Here is a 12,466-nt window from a genome sequence, read left to right on the forward strand (position 1 = left end):
GCGGGAGCCTCCGTTGGCGCGTCTTCCATCGACTGCGTTATTGGTGCCGATGGCACAGGGCGATTGTTGGTTTCGCTGCTGGAGTCACACGATGCAAAATAGCGTGGCACGTAATCCACGGTGCAAGGTAGCGCAGCACGTTCAGTCGGGTGCTCCTCCGCTTCTCCCGCTAATCGCCGTATTTTTCTTGCCGTAGGAGGCTTGCGCTTCCGTATTCTGAAGGCGTGCTTCGTCCAAAATTTTTTCTTCAACGAGCGACGATCCATCACTAACCTGGGAGCTTTCAGTAATCCGAATTCTGCGTGTCAAGTGAAGACGTCGGCGTGGTTTACGAAGCAGACAACTGCGGTTGCCATCTTGCCCCTGCCACAGCAGCAGCCAATCGGAGGCCTGCTTTCATCAGAGGGCCCGTGTGACTACCTATTGCAGACCCGCGCTTCTTTTGTGTTTGCGCGTTTGTTACAAGATGGCGACGATGGACGAATTGAGAAGCGGTACGGCGAAACTTTGGGCTTTCGAACGATACCAAGATGGCAGCGCTCGGTAGCAGGAAATACGAGATATGCCTCCGTGAATTGCAGTGATATTGCGCGATTTAAACCTGTTTTCTCGCCCTGCGCACTGACGAATAAATCTTTTTCGGCCACTTTTAGTGCGTTTTCAGCTAAACCATTTTGATACAGTGTAGATTAGGCGTTGCAGATACCGAAACGCGTGGTTTTCAAAAATCAATTTTTCTCACGATTTTCGCAATCTGATCCCTTCATCCCCCCAAATTTAGCCAGATTTAATTGTGTTTCGATGTTACGAATTTCGGCTAATACGAATATTTTTTGTGACCCGGTGAGATTCGTATCATCGAGATTCCACTGTACTAACTTGTAGCCAACTTAAGCAAAGTTTTTTCATTGTAGTTGGCCATTTAAGTGCCGTCGGGGCAAACTCAGTGACAAACGACGTACACTATACACATATAGGGAACACGACCAACTATAACAAAATGTCAACTAGAGCATACTGATGAGCATGACTGAGCAAAAATCTATTACAAAGCTTTTCATTCAGACGGTGTTGTAAAAGGTAATGAATTTTCCTTTTTCCTTGCGTAAGTTTCTTCGGACTGCCTGGTTTTCAGGCATTTTTGTGGTTTATACTATGTCTGAAAAATTAGTCAACAATTGTGCGTTAATTCTTTGGCCGTCGCTTCACCTACACGAATGCAATTCTGCTGCCTCGGTGTACAAGCTTTAGTAGTTCTGGATGGTACAAATTTTGGACAATGCAAATATCTAATGGTACCGCATCAGTCTTGCATCTTTAAAACGACATTAAAGGAAGAAAGTTGAGCTAGATTGAAAGATTAAGCTACCATAATAATGAATTTGTCATTCATAGTGAGAACAGATATATTGTTAGCAAGAGTAAAATGAAAATTAAAAATTTGAGTGGCGCAACTTGTTTTGGACTGTGGTACCTCTCATGTGCCATCAGCACTGGCTGATTCACAGAGAGCGGCAGAGAAGGAAGTTACGGGGCAATTGCGTCAACTCATCTGTTTTGGCTCAGGCGATGCAGATTGAGGAGCAGTTGTGGGACCTTTGGTGGCAATTGTATACGCAACAGTCATGTAGGCGTTTACGGCGGCTGCATTTCGATTGGGGAGAAATGCGATTTAGGTGCACGTTAAAGAACCCCAGATGGTCCAAATTATTCTGGAGTCCCCCACTACAGCGTGTCTCATAATCAGCTTGTGGTTTTGGCACATAAAACCCCATAATTTAATTTTTAATTTTTTTTTATGTAGGCATGTAGAAAGTGACAGACTTCTAGACGAATAATCTAACAATCCAACTAGGCCTAATATTTTCCTTTAATGTTCCCGTAAGATCCTACTGCACTCGGTTCTGTCGTAAAAACAGTCTCACATGTGTGAAAGAGTTAAAACACGTGTCCCTCTATCCTCTCGCAGCTGCTGGAGCGTGCACTGTCGTGCAGTGTGGAGATGTTAAACCACAGCTCCCAGAAGGGCGCCCTGGAGGTGGAGGTGCTGATGCATACGGCACACTGCCTGGGTGTGGCAGCACAGTTCCCAGCCTGCCGGCAGGCCCTGTCCACCATGCAGGGACTGTCCAGGGACCTCTGCCGAGGCCTGTACTTTGATGTGAGTGTTGGGTTTGCTGTTTTGTCGTGCTTTGTTCAGTGCTTAAGGCCTGAAGAAACACTAAAGAGAAGAGAAATGTTTAATGATATGAAAGACATAGAGGTCGGCGACCGCTCTTCAGCCAACTACTCTGTGCTGGCAGAAAGGAGAGAGGAAAAGAGGGACAAGATGGCTAATGCTGTCATTTATCACTCTGGAGGCATCTTGGGCATCGTGTTATGCTGTTTGCCCACGAGCTCGATTTTGTTTATATTTCCAGTCACAGTGTCAGGACACTATGCAATAGGAAAACAATGTGCGTCTCGAGTTGCTTAGGCCCTACCTGGTTGAAGCACGGCAATGATTCTGCACGTCAGGACTTCCCGTCGAAGTGCCCAGCTTAAAGAAACTGCTGACCCTGGCCAAATTCGTGGCACACAAACTTAAGCTTGTGGAAGCTGTAAAAACGACAATGCACGTTTCGGGGCTGCTTGGGCCCCGCCAGCTCGGCTCGTGTCGGCGCACTCATGCTGCAACAATTTGCGCAACGCTTTGAATTACATAGATGTCAACTAAACTGACTTCCGATCATACGTTTTCTCAATTAGTACATTTTAACTCACTTTTTTTTATAACGTATGAATGAGATTCTCTGTACTAGGTGTCCAGATAATACACTAGCAGCACCAGTGTATTAATAACGTAGATGATTTTATTTTATTGTTTTTGCCGAGAGGTAGTTATATCACATGACTCTCTGAAATAGCTTGGTGTGTTATAACTAAACTACATGCTAAATCCACCAGTTTTGTTCCTGTAGCCAAAATATTTTTATCTGGGTTTGAGACACAGTTAGATTGTAGGGAAATTCTAATGGGGAAATTCTAAATTTCGTTCCGTTCTGCTGATGTCCTTATTCAGTGATTTTGAAGATTCAGTGATGTTGAGTGATGTTGAAGTTGTTTGGCACCTGGAGGGGATATTTAATTTTATTTAGAAACAAAGTGAGCAACTGTGGTCATGCAGCTTCTGGTAGAGAAACAGATTGTAAAATGGCTTGTCTTTAGAGAGGCCACAAAGAGGGCAGCACATCTCTCGACACAAACCACTGAACTGCTCATAGTTGATTTTGCACTGTATCGTCTTCTCAATCTGTTCATCCTGTGCTTTCCACGATGTGCAGTGCATTATGTCATGCCACCAAGCCCAAGCACCCACCTTTGTAAATGCCTCTTGGGCAGGCAGGATTTTTCTATTGAAGAGTGTTTAGCTTGTCTGCATACATATTGCTCTTCATGGTATGCCAGGTTATTGGAGACGCTGACAAAAACAGCTACATTGGTAGTGCCATCTTTTGGTGCAGCAAAATTGAAAAGCCAACTGCAGCGAAATATTGAACAGCTTCATATCTTATGTTTAGAGAGTGAAGATATAGAGCAGCCATCTTGCAAAATTTTATGTTTGTAATACAAGTGGATGCATCACGAAACGTTTGCAAAAGTGCAAAAGTAAGTGTGCTTAATACTAAAACAGAAAAAAAAAAAATGCCACCATTACCGCTCACCAGAAGTGACGCACAACCCAGAATTTATGGCTCCTCGGCATGACCTCCGAGGTTGGGTGCCGCCCGCGGCTGCTCGCGGCGTGTTGAGAGATCTCTGAGGCACCATGATGGGACTTGCGTCATAGTCCGCTAACCACCAAATGCATGTGTTGTCTGCTTGAGCACATTAAGGCGGCTAATAAGAAATTCGGATGATTACCAACCTTGCAGCTGTGCCTAAGATTGCTTCAATAGTATGTTCTACTCATTTATTACCAATTTAGCCAAGGTGAAAGTTCTATACATTTGGCTTTTAACCAGAGGGGAGACAGTTTCATTATTGCAGAGACCAACCATATATAGTTGACTCATGGTGGAATGCATTGGTAGCGACAAAATCACACAGCTTCTTTTTTTGTACTTTTTCCTTCAATAAAAATGCCATTGTAAAACAAAATTGTCTGATAAGTGTTGTCGGACAAAAGCATCAGAAGATGTTGCTACCAGCGTTTTAGTATCATCCATGTCTCTGGTAAGCTGGTATTCTTTGAAGGGTAATACATATACAGATAAAATTCCATTCTTTTGCTTCAGTGCATTAAAATTTCAGTTCAGTGCCTTGTCCTGTGTGCATCCTCTTCTGTGCATCGCTGTCTCTTTTGCACTGCCATGTTAATGAATTTTTTGGTTATGTTCGGTGCAGCACCTGTCAGAGCTATGCCTGGCACTGGTGCGGTGTGTAGGTGCCCTAGCGGTGGAAGATGCGCTGCAGACACGGCTGCTGGCAGCTGGCGCCCTCTTTCACCTTCTGTTGTCGGCCTTCCACTATGACTACACACTGCGCGAGGGTGGTGTTGAGAGTGCTCTCGAGACCAACCAGCAGGTAGGGGGCAGCAGTACGTAGTTGCATACTCACTTTGTGCAAGCTAGTTGCCATAATTTCCCAATTATGGTTGTCGCAACAAATATAGTTGTAGATTCTTGACTTAAAGATTTCTTGACAGCTAGAAAGACACATTACATTATAACCCCAATACAGTTAAAGCTTGATATAACGAACTTCAAAATAGCGAAATTTTCGATATAACAAAGTATTTAACTTTTTGACACTTCTTGTCCATTGAACAGAGCATATTTCGAACCTTAATATAACGAAGTGTGTTTATACATAATTTCAATACAGTAGAATTCTATTAATTCGACTCTGGTTAATTCTGCTCATGCCATGCATTTCTATGGACCCGAACTTCCATTATTTTACCTCAATATTGGTCTTCGCCAGATAATTCGAACTTGACTCGTAAGCTTCACCGCAATACAGGTCTGTTATGCGGTGAAGCATAGTCAAATTATTGTGCTGAAGATTACCAAGATCGGAAAGGGGCCACTGTCGCGGGACGTAGTACGCATTCCTTAATTATACAGGTTCACAAGCGCCGTCTTCCCTCACGTCTCTGCTCGTTGAGCCACAGCACACTCAGCGAGCAAGTTCGTTGTGGCATCCCGTGGCAGCCGCAGTATCTATGCTACATAGCAGTGTGAGGCTTATATTGCATGAAAAGACAAGGACGATCGTCCTTGTCTTTTCATGCGCTATAAGCCTCACAATGTCATACCAACAAGCCCAAATCACTGCATTACAGCTACATAGCAGACTGCAGCTACATGCAACTGTAGTGCGTATGCGCAGCGTTTCCTTTATGCATGACAGGGCTGGAGTGCGCGCTTGCACTTATGTGCTCCAGTGTGGCCGGGCTTTGTGGTGCAGACCAGCTTTGTCCTGGGCCAGCTTGACCATTGAATCGTAGCCACAACCAAATTGAGCATTTTGCGCAGTAGCTAATACAAAGCGAAATCTGCCAAGGCATCTAGCCAGAAGTGGCCAGGAGTGAGCGCACGCTGCCAATCGTGCGTGTGGTCTGACCTTAAGTTTCACGTAGTTCAAGGCTAGTTGAGAGTTCAAAACTAATTGAAATCAACGAGACCCGACGAGTACAGCACTGATAATCAGTATGGCCAAAGTGTCATTCCGATGCAAGTGGGCACAGCTGAGCATTAGCAGATGATAGTCGGCAATAGTACGATAGTCATACTTCTGGAAATACATAATTTTTATCAAAATTCGAAACGCAGATTGTCACTTACTTCATCCTGTTTGTTAAACTACGTCAATAAATGTAAACAGTAACAGTAGGAAGAAGTGCATGGATCCAAACGCCATTCTTGATTGATGTCAGATATCGGCCAATAGCAGCTGCATATGGAAAACTGCTATATGACAAAATATAGCAGCCAGAAAGAGTGAGGAGCAGGCTTCTGTTAAAAAGAGATTGTTTGAGGAAAAGGTGACTTCGTGCTCCTCTTGCAAGCTCCACGCGACAAATGACTGCAAAATATGGCTGCAATATTCACACAGAGATGGAAGTGCTGCGGCTATTGCGCCATCTTCTGCCAAACTGTCGAGCTTCACCAACTTGTGCCAGAACACTGATTTCGAATGAAGTTGCCAAATTTAGCAGGATGTGCCCATTCAGTGGCAACCACACAGCCATAGATAGACATGTGTTGGCTAACGCCTAGCCCTGCAAGCCAAGCCTAAGCAATTCATTTCAACATCTGCGTCTTTGGAGTCTGGCTATGTTCTGTGGCATAGTTGTAACTAGGCTGTAAGAAAATGAAAACCGTTTTGTGCTATATATAGTTTGCCCAGCGTGTAGCTCATGAGTTTTGTTGTACATTTTAGCACTTGCTTTCAAGCTCTATTGGTACATCTGCGTCGAATAATGAGTTAACATCGTGCAAGTGATTTTCTAAATCTATTTCGCACGTACTCTACGTCCAGTTACTGGGATGATAGTGCGGCACACTAACAAACGAACTGCATATCTTTTTTTTTTTTTTTTGACCTTCTTGGTCACAAATATTCAATGGAAATTGCAATCGTCACTGAAATTTGCTCTGTGGCTACACTATTTTAACGCGACAGTGTTAAAGGCCCCGTGTCGCAGAAAATCCGGCGTCGGTGGCTGGGAAAATCATCTCGAACCATGCAGGCTCCATGTAGCACAAAGTGTTAGTGAACAAAATTGAATTTCTCAAAGGTAAATCTGTCAGAAAAATCGTAAAGTACAACTTAATTGCTACCTACAGACATGAGTACAACGTCGCATATGCGAGTCGCACTTTAAAGAAGGCAGAAGCCAACTACTCTGTCACAGAGAAAGAGTGCTTGGCCATTATTTGGGCTCTCGTCAAATTTCGTTCATACCTATATGGTCGCCCTTTTGACATCGTTACCGACCACCACGCCCTTTGCTGGCTGTCCTCGTTGAAAGATCCGTCAGGTCGCCTCGGCCGCTGGGCACTTCGCTTACAAGAATATAACATCCGCATTGTCTACCGATCGGGCAGAAAGCACTCCGACGCCGATGCGCTTTCCCGATCACCGCTACCTTCCGATGTGGCTTCAGTGTCAACGCCCTTCGCATCCATGTCGACGATCAACATCGCTGATATGCCGGCCGAGCAGTGTAAGGATCCCCTGCTTTCAACTATGCTGAATTTCCTCAGATTGTGTCAGATTGTAATTTGAATGTACGAGAAATTACAATTCTGTTACGAGGGAACTCAAACACAAACCCCTTTTCCAGCATTTCTACTATACCAACAGCACGAGCCCGGGTAGGTTACTTGCAGAAACATCCAGATGGCGCTCGCCTCCTCGGCAGTGTAGGCAGTGTACCCTGCCTAAAATGGCAGCAGCGCGCAGAGGTGAAGGTGGAGAAAAAAGAAAGCTTACCAAGCCTCTCCTGCTTCGAAATGGACAATTCATGCTCTAAACCTGCTTCAAAGGGCCAAATTTGCAGCTCCCAGAGCTGCTCCAAAACTTCCTTGGCCGCTTCCATCCCTGTTCACAGCAGCGTATGCTTTCCGCGGACTGTGTTTTTTCATCAAGCCCGAGGGGTGGTTCAGGACCCCTTTAAAGTGAGAGGCAGATGAAGCATTCACTCCTTGCTCCTGGCTCTTTTCATGATAGCGGCGTCCCACTGCAGGCGACACTGTCGGCTGCGGGGGAGGAGTGCACGCGAAAGCATAGGGGCTTGGCTTTGTACCGCCGTAATGAAAATATTGCCGAAACGGCATGAAACCGTATCTTTCGTCACCAACTCTCAATCTCAACAAAATGTTTTTTTTTTTTTGTTTTCATTAAAATTTCCTTTGTTCGATTTCTCGATAATTAGAAAAATCTTGCGGCTCCTTCCGTGTAATAAAAATTAATTGGTGACAGTACCTATTTGCATGGAAGGTTGAATTTCAATATAGCGAAGCAAATTTCCGATTTTACCGACATTGTTATATCAAGGTTTAACTGTATAATGAAGTAATGGATGTCACAAAGCAATTTTGTTCCCCCTTCTACTTTGTTATAAAGAAGTTGTACTGTTAAGCAAATCTTGTGCTGGCAGCTCATTCTGTATGAAGGTGCTGTACAGCTCCCGAAATTTATGTGTTTGACAGTTCGCTGATAATCTGTTTTACTAATAATCGTATTTACTTTCTCTTTTCACCTGCCATGGTTGCCCAGTGGCTGTGGCGTTACACTGCTGAACTAGAGGTCGCGGGGTTGCATGCAAAGCTGCATTTTGATAGGGGCATAATGCAAAAACGCTTGTGTACCATGCATTGGGTGCACTTTAAAGAACCCTGAGTGGTCAAAATTAATCTAGCCACCCACTGCGGCATGCCTCATAATCAGATGCTGCTTCTTTCCTTCCACTCATGTAAGCAGTCGCCCATCAGCTGGCTGTACAGAGCAGTGGCTCATTATGAACAATGAATCTGTATAGCAATGGTTACTGATCGGTTTTATTGGTAATCAAGCTCTCTTTATGCCTACTTCTTTCCCTTTTGTCACCTTTCTTTTGCCCTTGCCTTTTCTCTCCTCGTGTAGGAAGTTGCGAATCGACTGGCTGAAGAGAGCATTGGTGCGTGTGCACGACTGGCTGGCCTAGACGAGGCATGCCCACCCAATGCAGCTGCTCGCACGGCCCTGTCTGCACTGCTGACCCCATACCTGGCCAGAAAGCTGGGCGTCCTTCCAGCTCCGGAACTTCTGCGGATCTTGACGGCCAACACGGAGAACCCTTACCTGCTCTGGGACAATGCCACCCGTGCCGAGCTCCGGGAGTATCTGCGTGAGCAGCAGCGCTCAGTCGTGCGATCGGTAGGTGCCGCAGGCACAGTCTTGCTCAATAGGTTGTTACTACACACTGTTACACAAGACGTCGTCGATCACTTCTTGCCCTTTCCGAGTGTTCCCGGCACCCACCTGTGCATGTCATTGGTGTGGTGTGCAAATGCCAATGACGTGTTTCTGGATTCACTTCTGCCTAGTCACAGCTTTGATGCTGAAAATTGAGCCACATTTGTAAACGACCTCCTCGAAAAACATTACCTTTGTTTTGCTTTTAGATTTGTGTGTGTCAGCTGTCAGCAAACTGCCAAAAACTGGTCTAATGAGCTGGCTGAACCAAAGAAAGTGGGAAAGAGTGCGGCAGGAGTGTAGTACCTTTGGCATGCATGGATGAGTGTCAGTCACTTTATTTGGACACACGTACTATAGGCATCAAATGAAACGTGAGCAGCAGAGCGCATGGCCTAAGCATAACTGAACGTATAGTGCATGCTGCCCAGTCATCACCATTGACAGGCGCGCACATCCGGTTTGCCTGCGCTGCGCGATTATGCTCCCCCTATGCTGCGATATTTTTCGCTTCTATTCTGGTTCTCTCTTACTTGAAAGTGAGAAAATATGACGGCACAGTAATGGCGATGGCCCAAGCTGTACCACACACACTGCTGTTTGCGTTTAATTTGATGCCGACCACACATACGGTTTCACCGCACTGGGTGATAATACTCGCCCTATACTGTGTATTCTAGCTTCTGTTTTCTTTGATTTTACTTTCTCGCTTTTAAACTAAAGAGAACCGGTACAGAAACAAAAATATTGCCGTATAGGGGAGGCACCATCACGCAGTGCTGTCAAACCGGTTGTGTGCGCCTGTCAATGGCGCGCACTTTATCTTCAGTTATGCTTAGGCCATGTGCTCTGCTGTTCGCGTTTCATTTAATGCCTGTAGTAAATGAGGGCAGGCTTTTACTGTGGCAGCAGCTATGAGCTAAAGAAATTAGGTTTACGTGTCCTGTCTATCCATCCATTGGCATAAATTACAACAGCTGTGCTACCATAGCCATATGGCAATTGCGCCTCAGAGTCGAAGTTGCACTGAATGATGCACAGAAGCCAAAGGAGAAGCTATAGGTGTAGTGTGTTGGGAAAGAGGTGCAGTGCGAGAGGGAGGCGCAGAATGTGTAAGTCGGTGCTGAGTTTTTTCGTTCACAATTGCAGGATGTCTCCATGCTAGAGAAGGTTGCTCAAAGAGGTGTGGACATTGCAAAACGGTTGGGGGGATTAAATGGGATTTTCACAAATATTGCATAGCATTTTGGAGACTTTTGCTGTTGCAGTAAATAAATCCAAGCACTGGAGAGAATTGTTAGAGCCTGGGTTCTTTTTCTTGTGGACTTTGAAACTAGTGATGTTACAATAATTCGAACATGAACGTTGCTTAATGCAGTTGTAATCATAAAATTAAAATAGGGTCCTTTCTTGTGCAGGTGTTGATCATGGTAAGTCGATGACAGATCATCTGTCAGTCTATTCTAAACCCTCAGCGTGACGTGCTGTTATGCCCAGTGCCTCCCTGTAGGTTTTGGTCTTACTTTTGCAGGGCGAGTGCGACGAATCGTATGGTGCCAACTTCGTGTACAGTGCCCACAAGGAGGAGCTGGTGGTGGGCGAGATATTTGTACGCATCTATAATGAGCAGCCCACTTTCCCCCTTGAGGTAAGGCACGAACATCACCGGGCCATGCTTTGTTCTGCCTGGCGGTATCGTGTATGTACCTTCTCTAAGATGAACTTCTTCCTGGTTGCTTTCTTGCTTGAAGTGCAAGCTCATTCCAGTGCTTAGCAACGTGTGTTTGCCTTGTGGTGTTGGCTTAATTTCAGGGTTACCAGAGCACTGTGTCGAAAAAAAATGCCGCAGATCCAACGAGTTGCAATCTGTATACAGCGAAGCTTTGTGCGAGTGCATAAAGAGTCTAAACACGAGTTTGTGTTAACTGAATGTTCACACAAAGTGACAGGGAAGGCTTTATTCAGGCATTGTAGAGAGGCTAATGCAATGCCGCCAACACTGCCGCGGATGCGCGAAGACGAGCTTTCTGGTTCTTTTTTTTTTTCTTTCCCCCACACGGCCACCTCCGTGGATGCGCGGAGGTGAGCACCATCTGGTGGTGGTGCAAGGAACCCAGCGTCAATGTCGCATGCGTCCTCTGCTGTGATTGGTTGGCATATTCGGCTAGAGAACAGCCACACCGCAGCACCCGCGGTTATGAAAACTCAGCGAGGTTGGCAAAGAAAAGCTTCGCTTTTAAAACAAAACAAATCTGAGCCATGCTTGCATGCTAAAATCTAGTTTTATGGTTAAACTCATTCGTCACAAAAGTGCATGCCAGTCATAGTGTTCACAATGGCTAGCGTGAATTACAGTTGCTATATAATTGTACCTATTTATTACGAACATTGATACAATAAAATACAAGAACTCATAATATCAGCGACCACACTGGCTGTGTGGCCACTGATATTATGAGTTCTTTTTGTTCTTCTTGCACTCATTGTCATATTTTGTCAAATATTTCCTTCAAGCTTTCATAAAGTTTCTTGTGACCTATATCAGTGTGTTTCAATCTGTGTGTCATGGAGCCAGTTCTTACATTTCTGGCACGATTGGAGGCAAGTTTCCCCTATATTGAAAGCTTACTTAAACTGCAAGTTGTCAAAATTTATTCGTTGGCCCAACTGTAGTATCTCTCATGCTCCTCCGTTGCTTCTGGACATTAAACCCTATGAATCATTCAGTGAGGTAACCATTACAGTCTGTGTCATGAGGCTCTGAGAAAAACATTCCAGTTTCTTGTCTTACTATGATAGCTCTTATTGACTTTTTCCATTTTAAATGCTTGCATTGGGAGTTGATATCACCAGATGCTTCAAAAAGAGAGTCCGAGAAAGCCGCTCCACTTGTTGCACAGGTGCACTGGTGGTGCAAAGATTGCAAAGACTAATCGAAAGGTAAACTTAACATCATCACAGGCTTTACTACAAGACACACAGGATGCGTGAGGGACCAAAAATGTGCCATAGCTATGACTGCTACTGTATTAAGGATTCATGGCAGATTATGAGGCTTTTTCAGGCGCTACTAATGGATCACTAATCACTGTCTGCTGTTACCTCCTGCATGTCGCAGTAAGGTGCCATTTTTGACAGCTCTTCATGTCCCTTTCTTTCCTGTGACCATCATCATGGAACATTTACAGATGTAACCTCTGTTGCCAGTATGCGAAATTGGGGCAGTCGTCTAGAATTAATCATTGTCTTGCAGAACCCACGCCAGTTTGCCCTGGACCTGTTGGACTTTGTGGGGTCCCAGGCGCAGTACCTGCACTCGGCCCGCTCACTGGATGATAACAACACGGGTACAGCAAGCGGTGGCATCCAGCGAGTGGCACAGACAGAACAAGCCCTCCAAGCCCTGCACAATGTGCTCCGCAACAATCCTGGTCAGTGTGCGCGCATCTTAACGGAACTGTCCATCAATTTTAGACTGGACTTCGTTCCACGAGTATTGCACTCAGCAACAAAAAATGGC

At 45.1% G+C, this 12,466-nt stretch overlaps 1 protein-coding gene across 1 annotated transcript in view; it reads left to right on the forward strand.

Moving 5' to 3' along the window:
* LOC119461556 (dnaJ homolog subfamily C member 13-like) overlaps positions 1 to 12,466 on the forward strand; it is a 147,425-nt gene that overhangs the window by 96,020 nt on the left and 38,939 nt on the right. The window contains 5 exon segments of the mRNA XM_037722900.2: positions 1,970 to 2,161; positions 4,387 to 4,566; positions 8,635 to 8,907; positions 10,478 to 10,594; positions 12,200 to 12,377. Of these exon segments, the coding sequence (XP_037578828.1) occupies positions 1,970 to 2,161; positions 4,387 to 4,566; positions 8,635 to 8,907; positions 10,478 to 10,594; positions 12,200 to 12,377 (940 nt within the window).

Source organism: Dermacentor silvarum, chromosome 8, assembly GCF_013339745.2.
Source record: "Dermacentor silvarum isolate Dsil-2018 chromosome 8, BIME_Dsil_1.4, whole genome shotgun sequence".
In the NCBI taxonomy this organism is placed as follows: Eukaryota; Metazoa; Arthropoda; class Arachnida; order Ixodida; family Ixodidae; genus Dermacentor; species Dermacentor silvarum.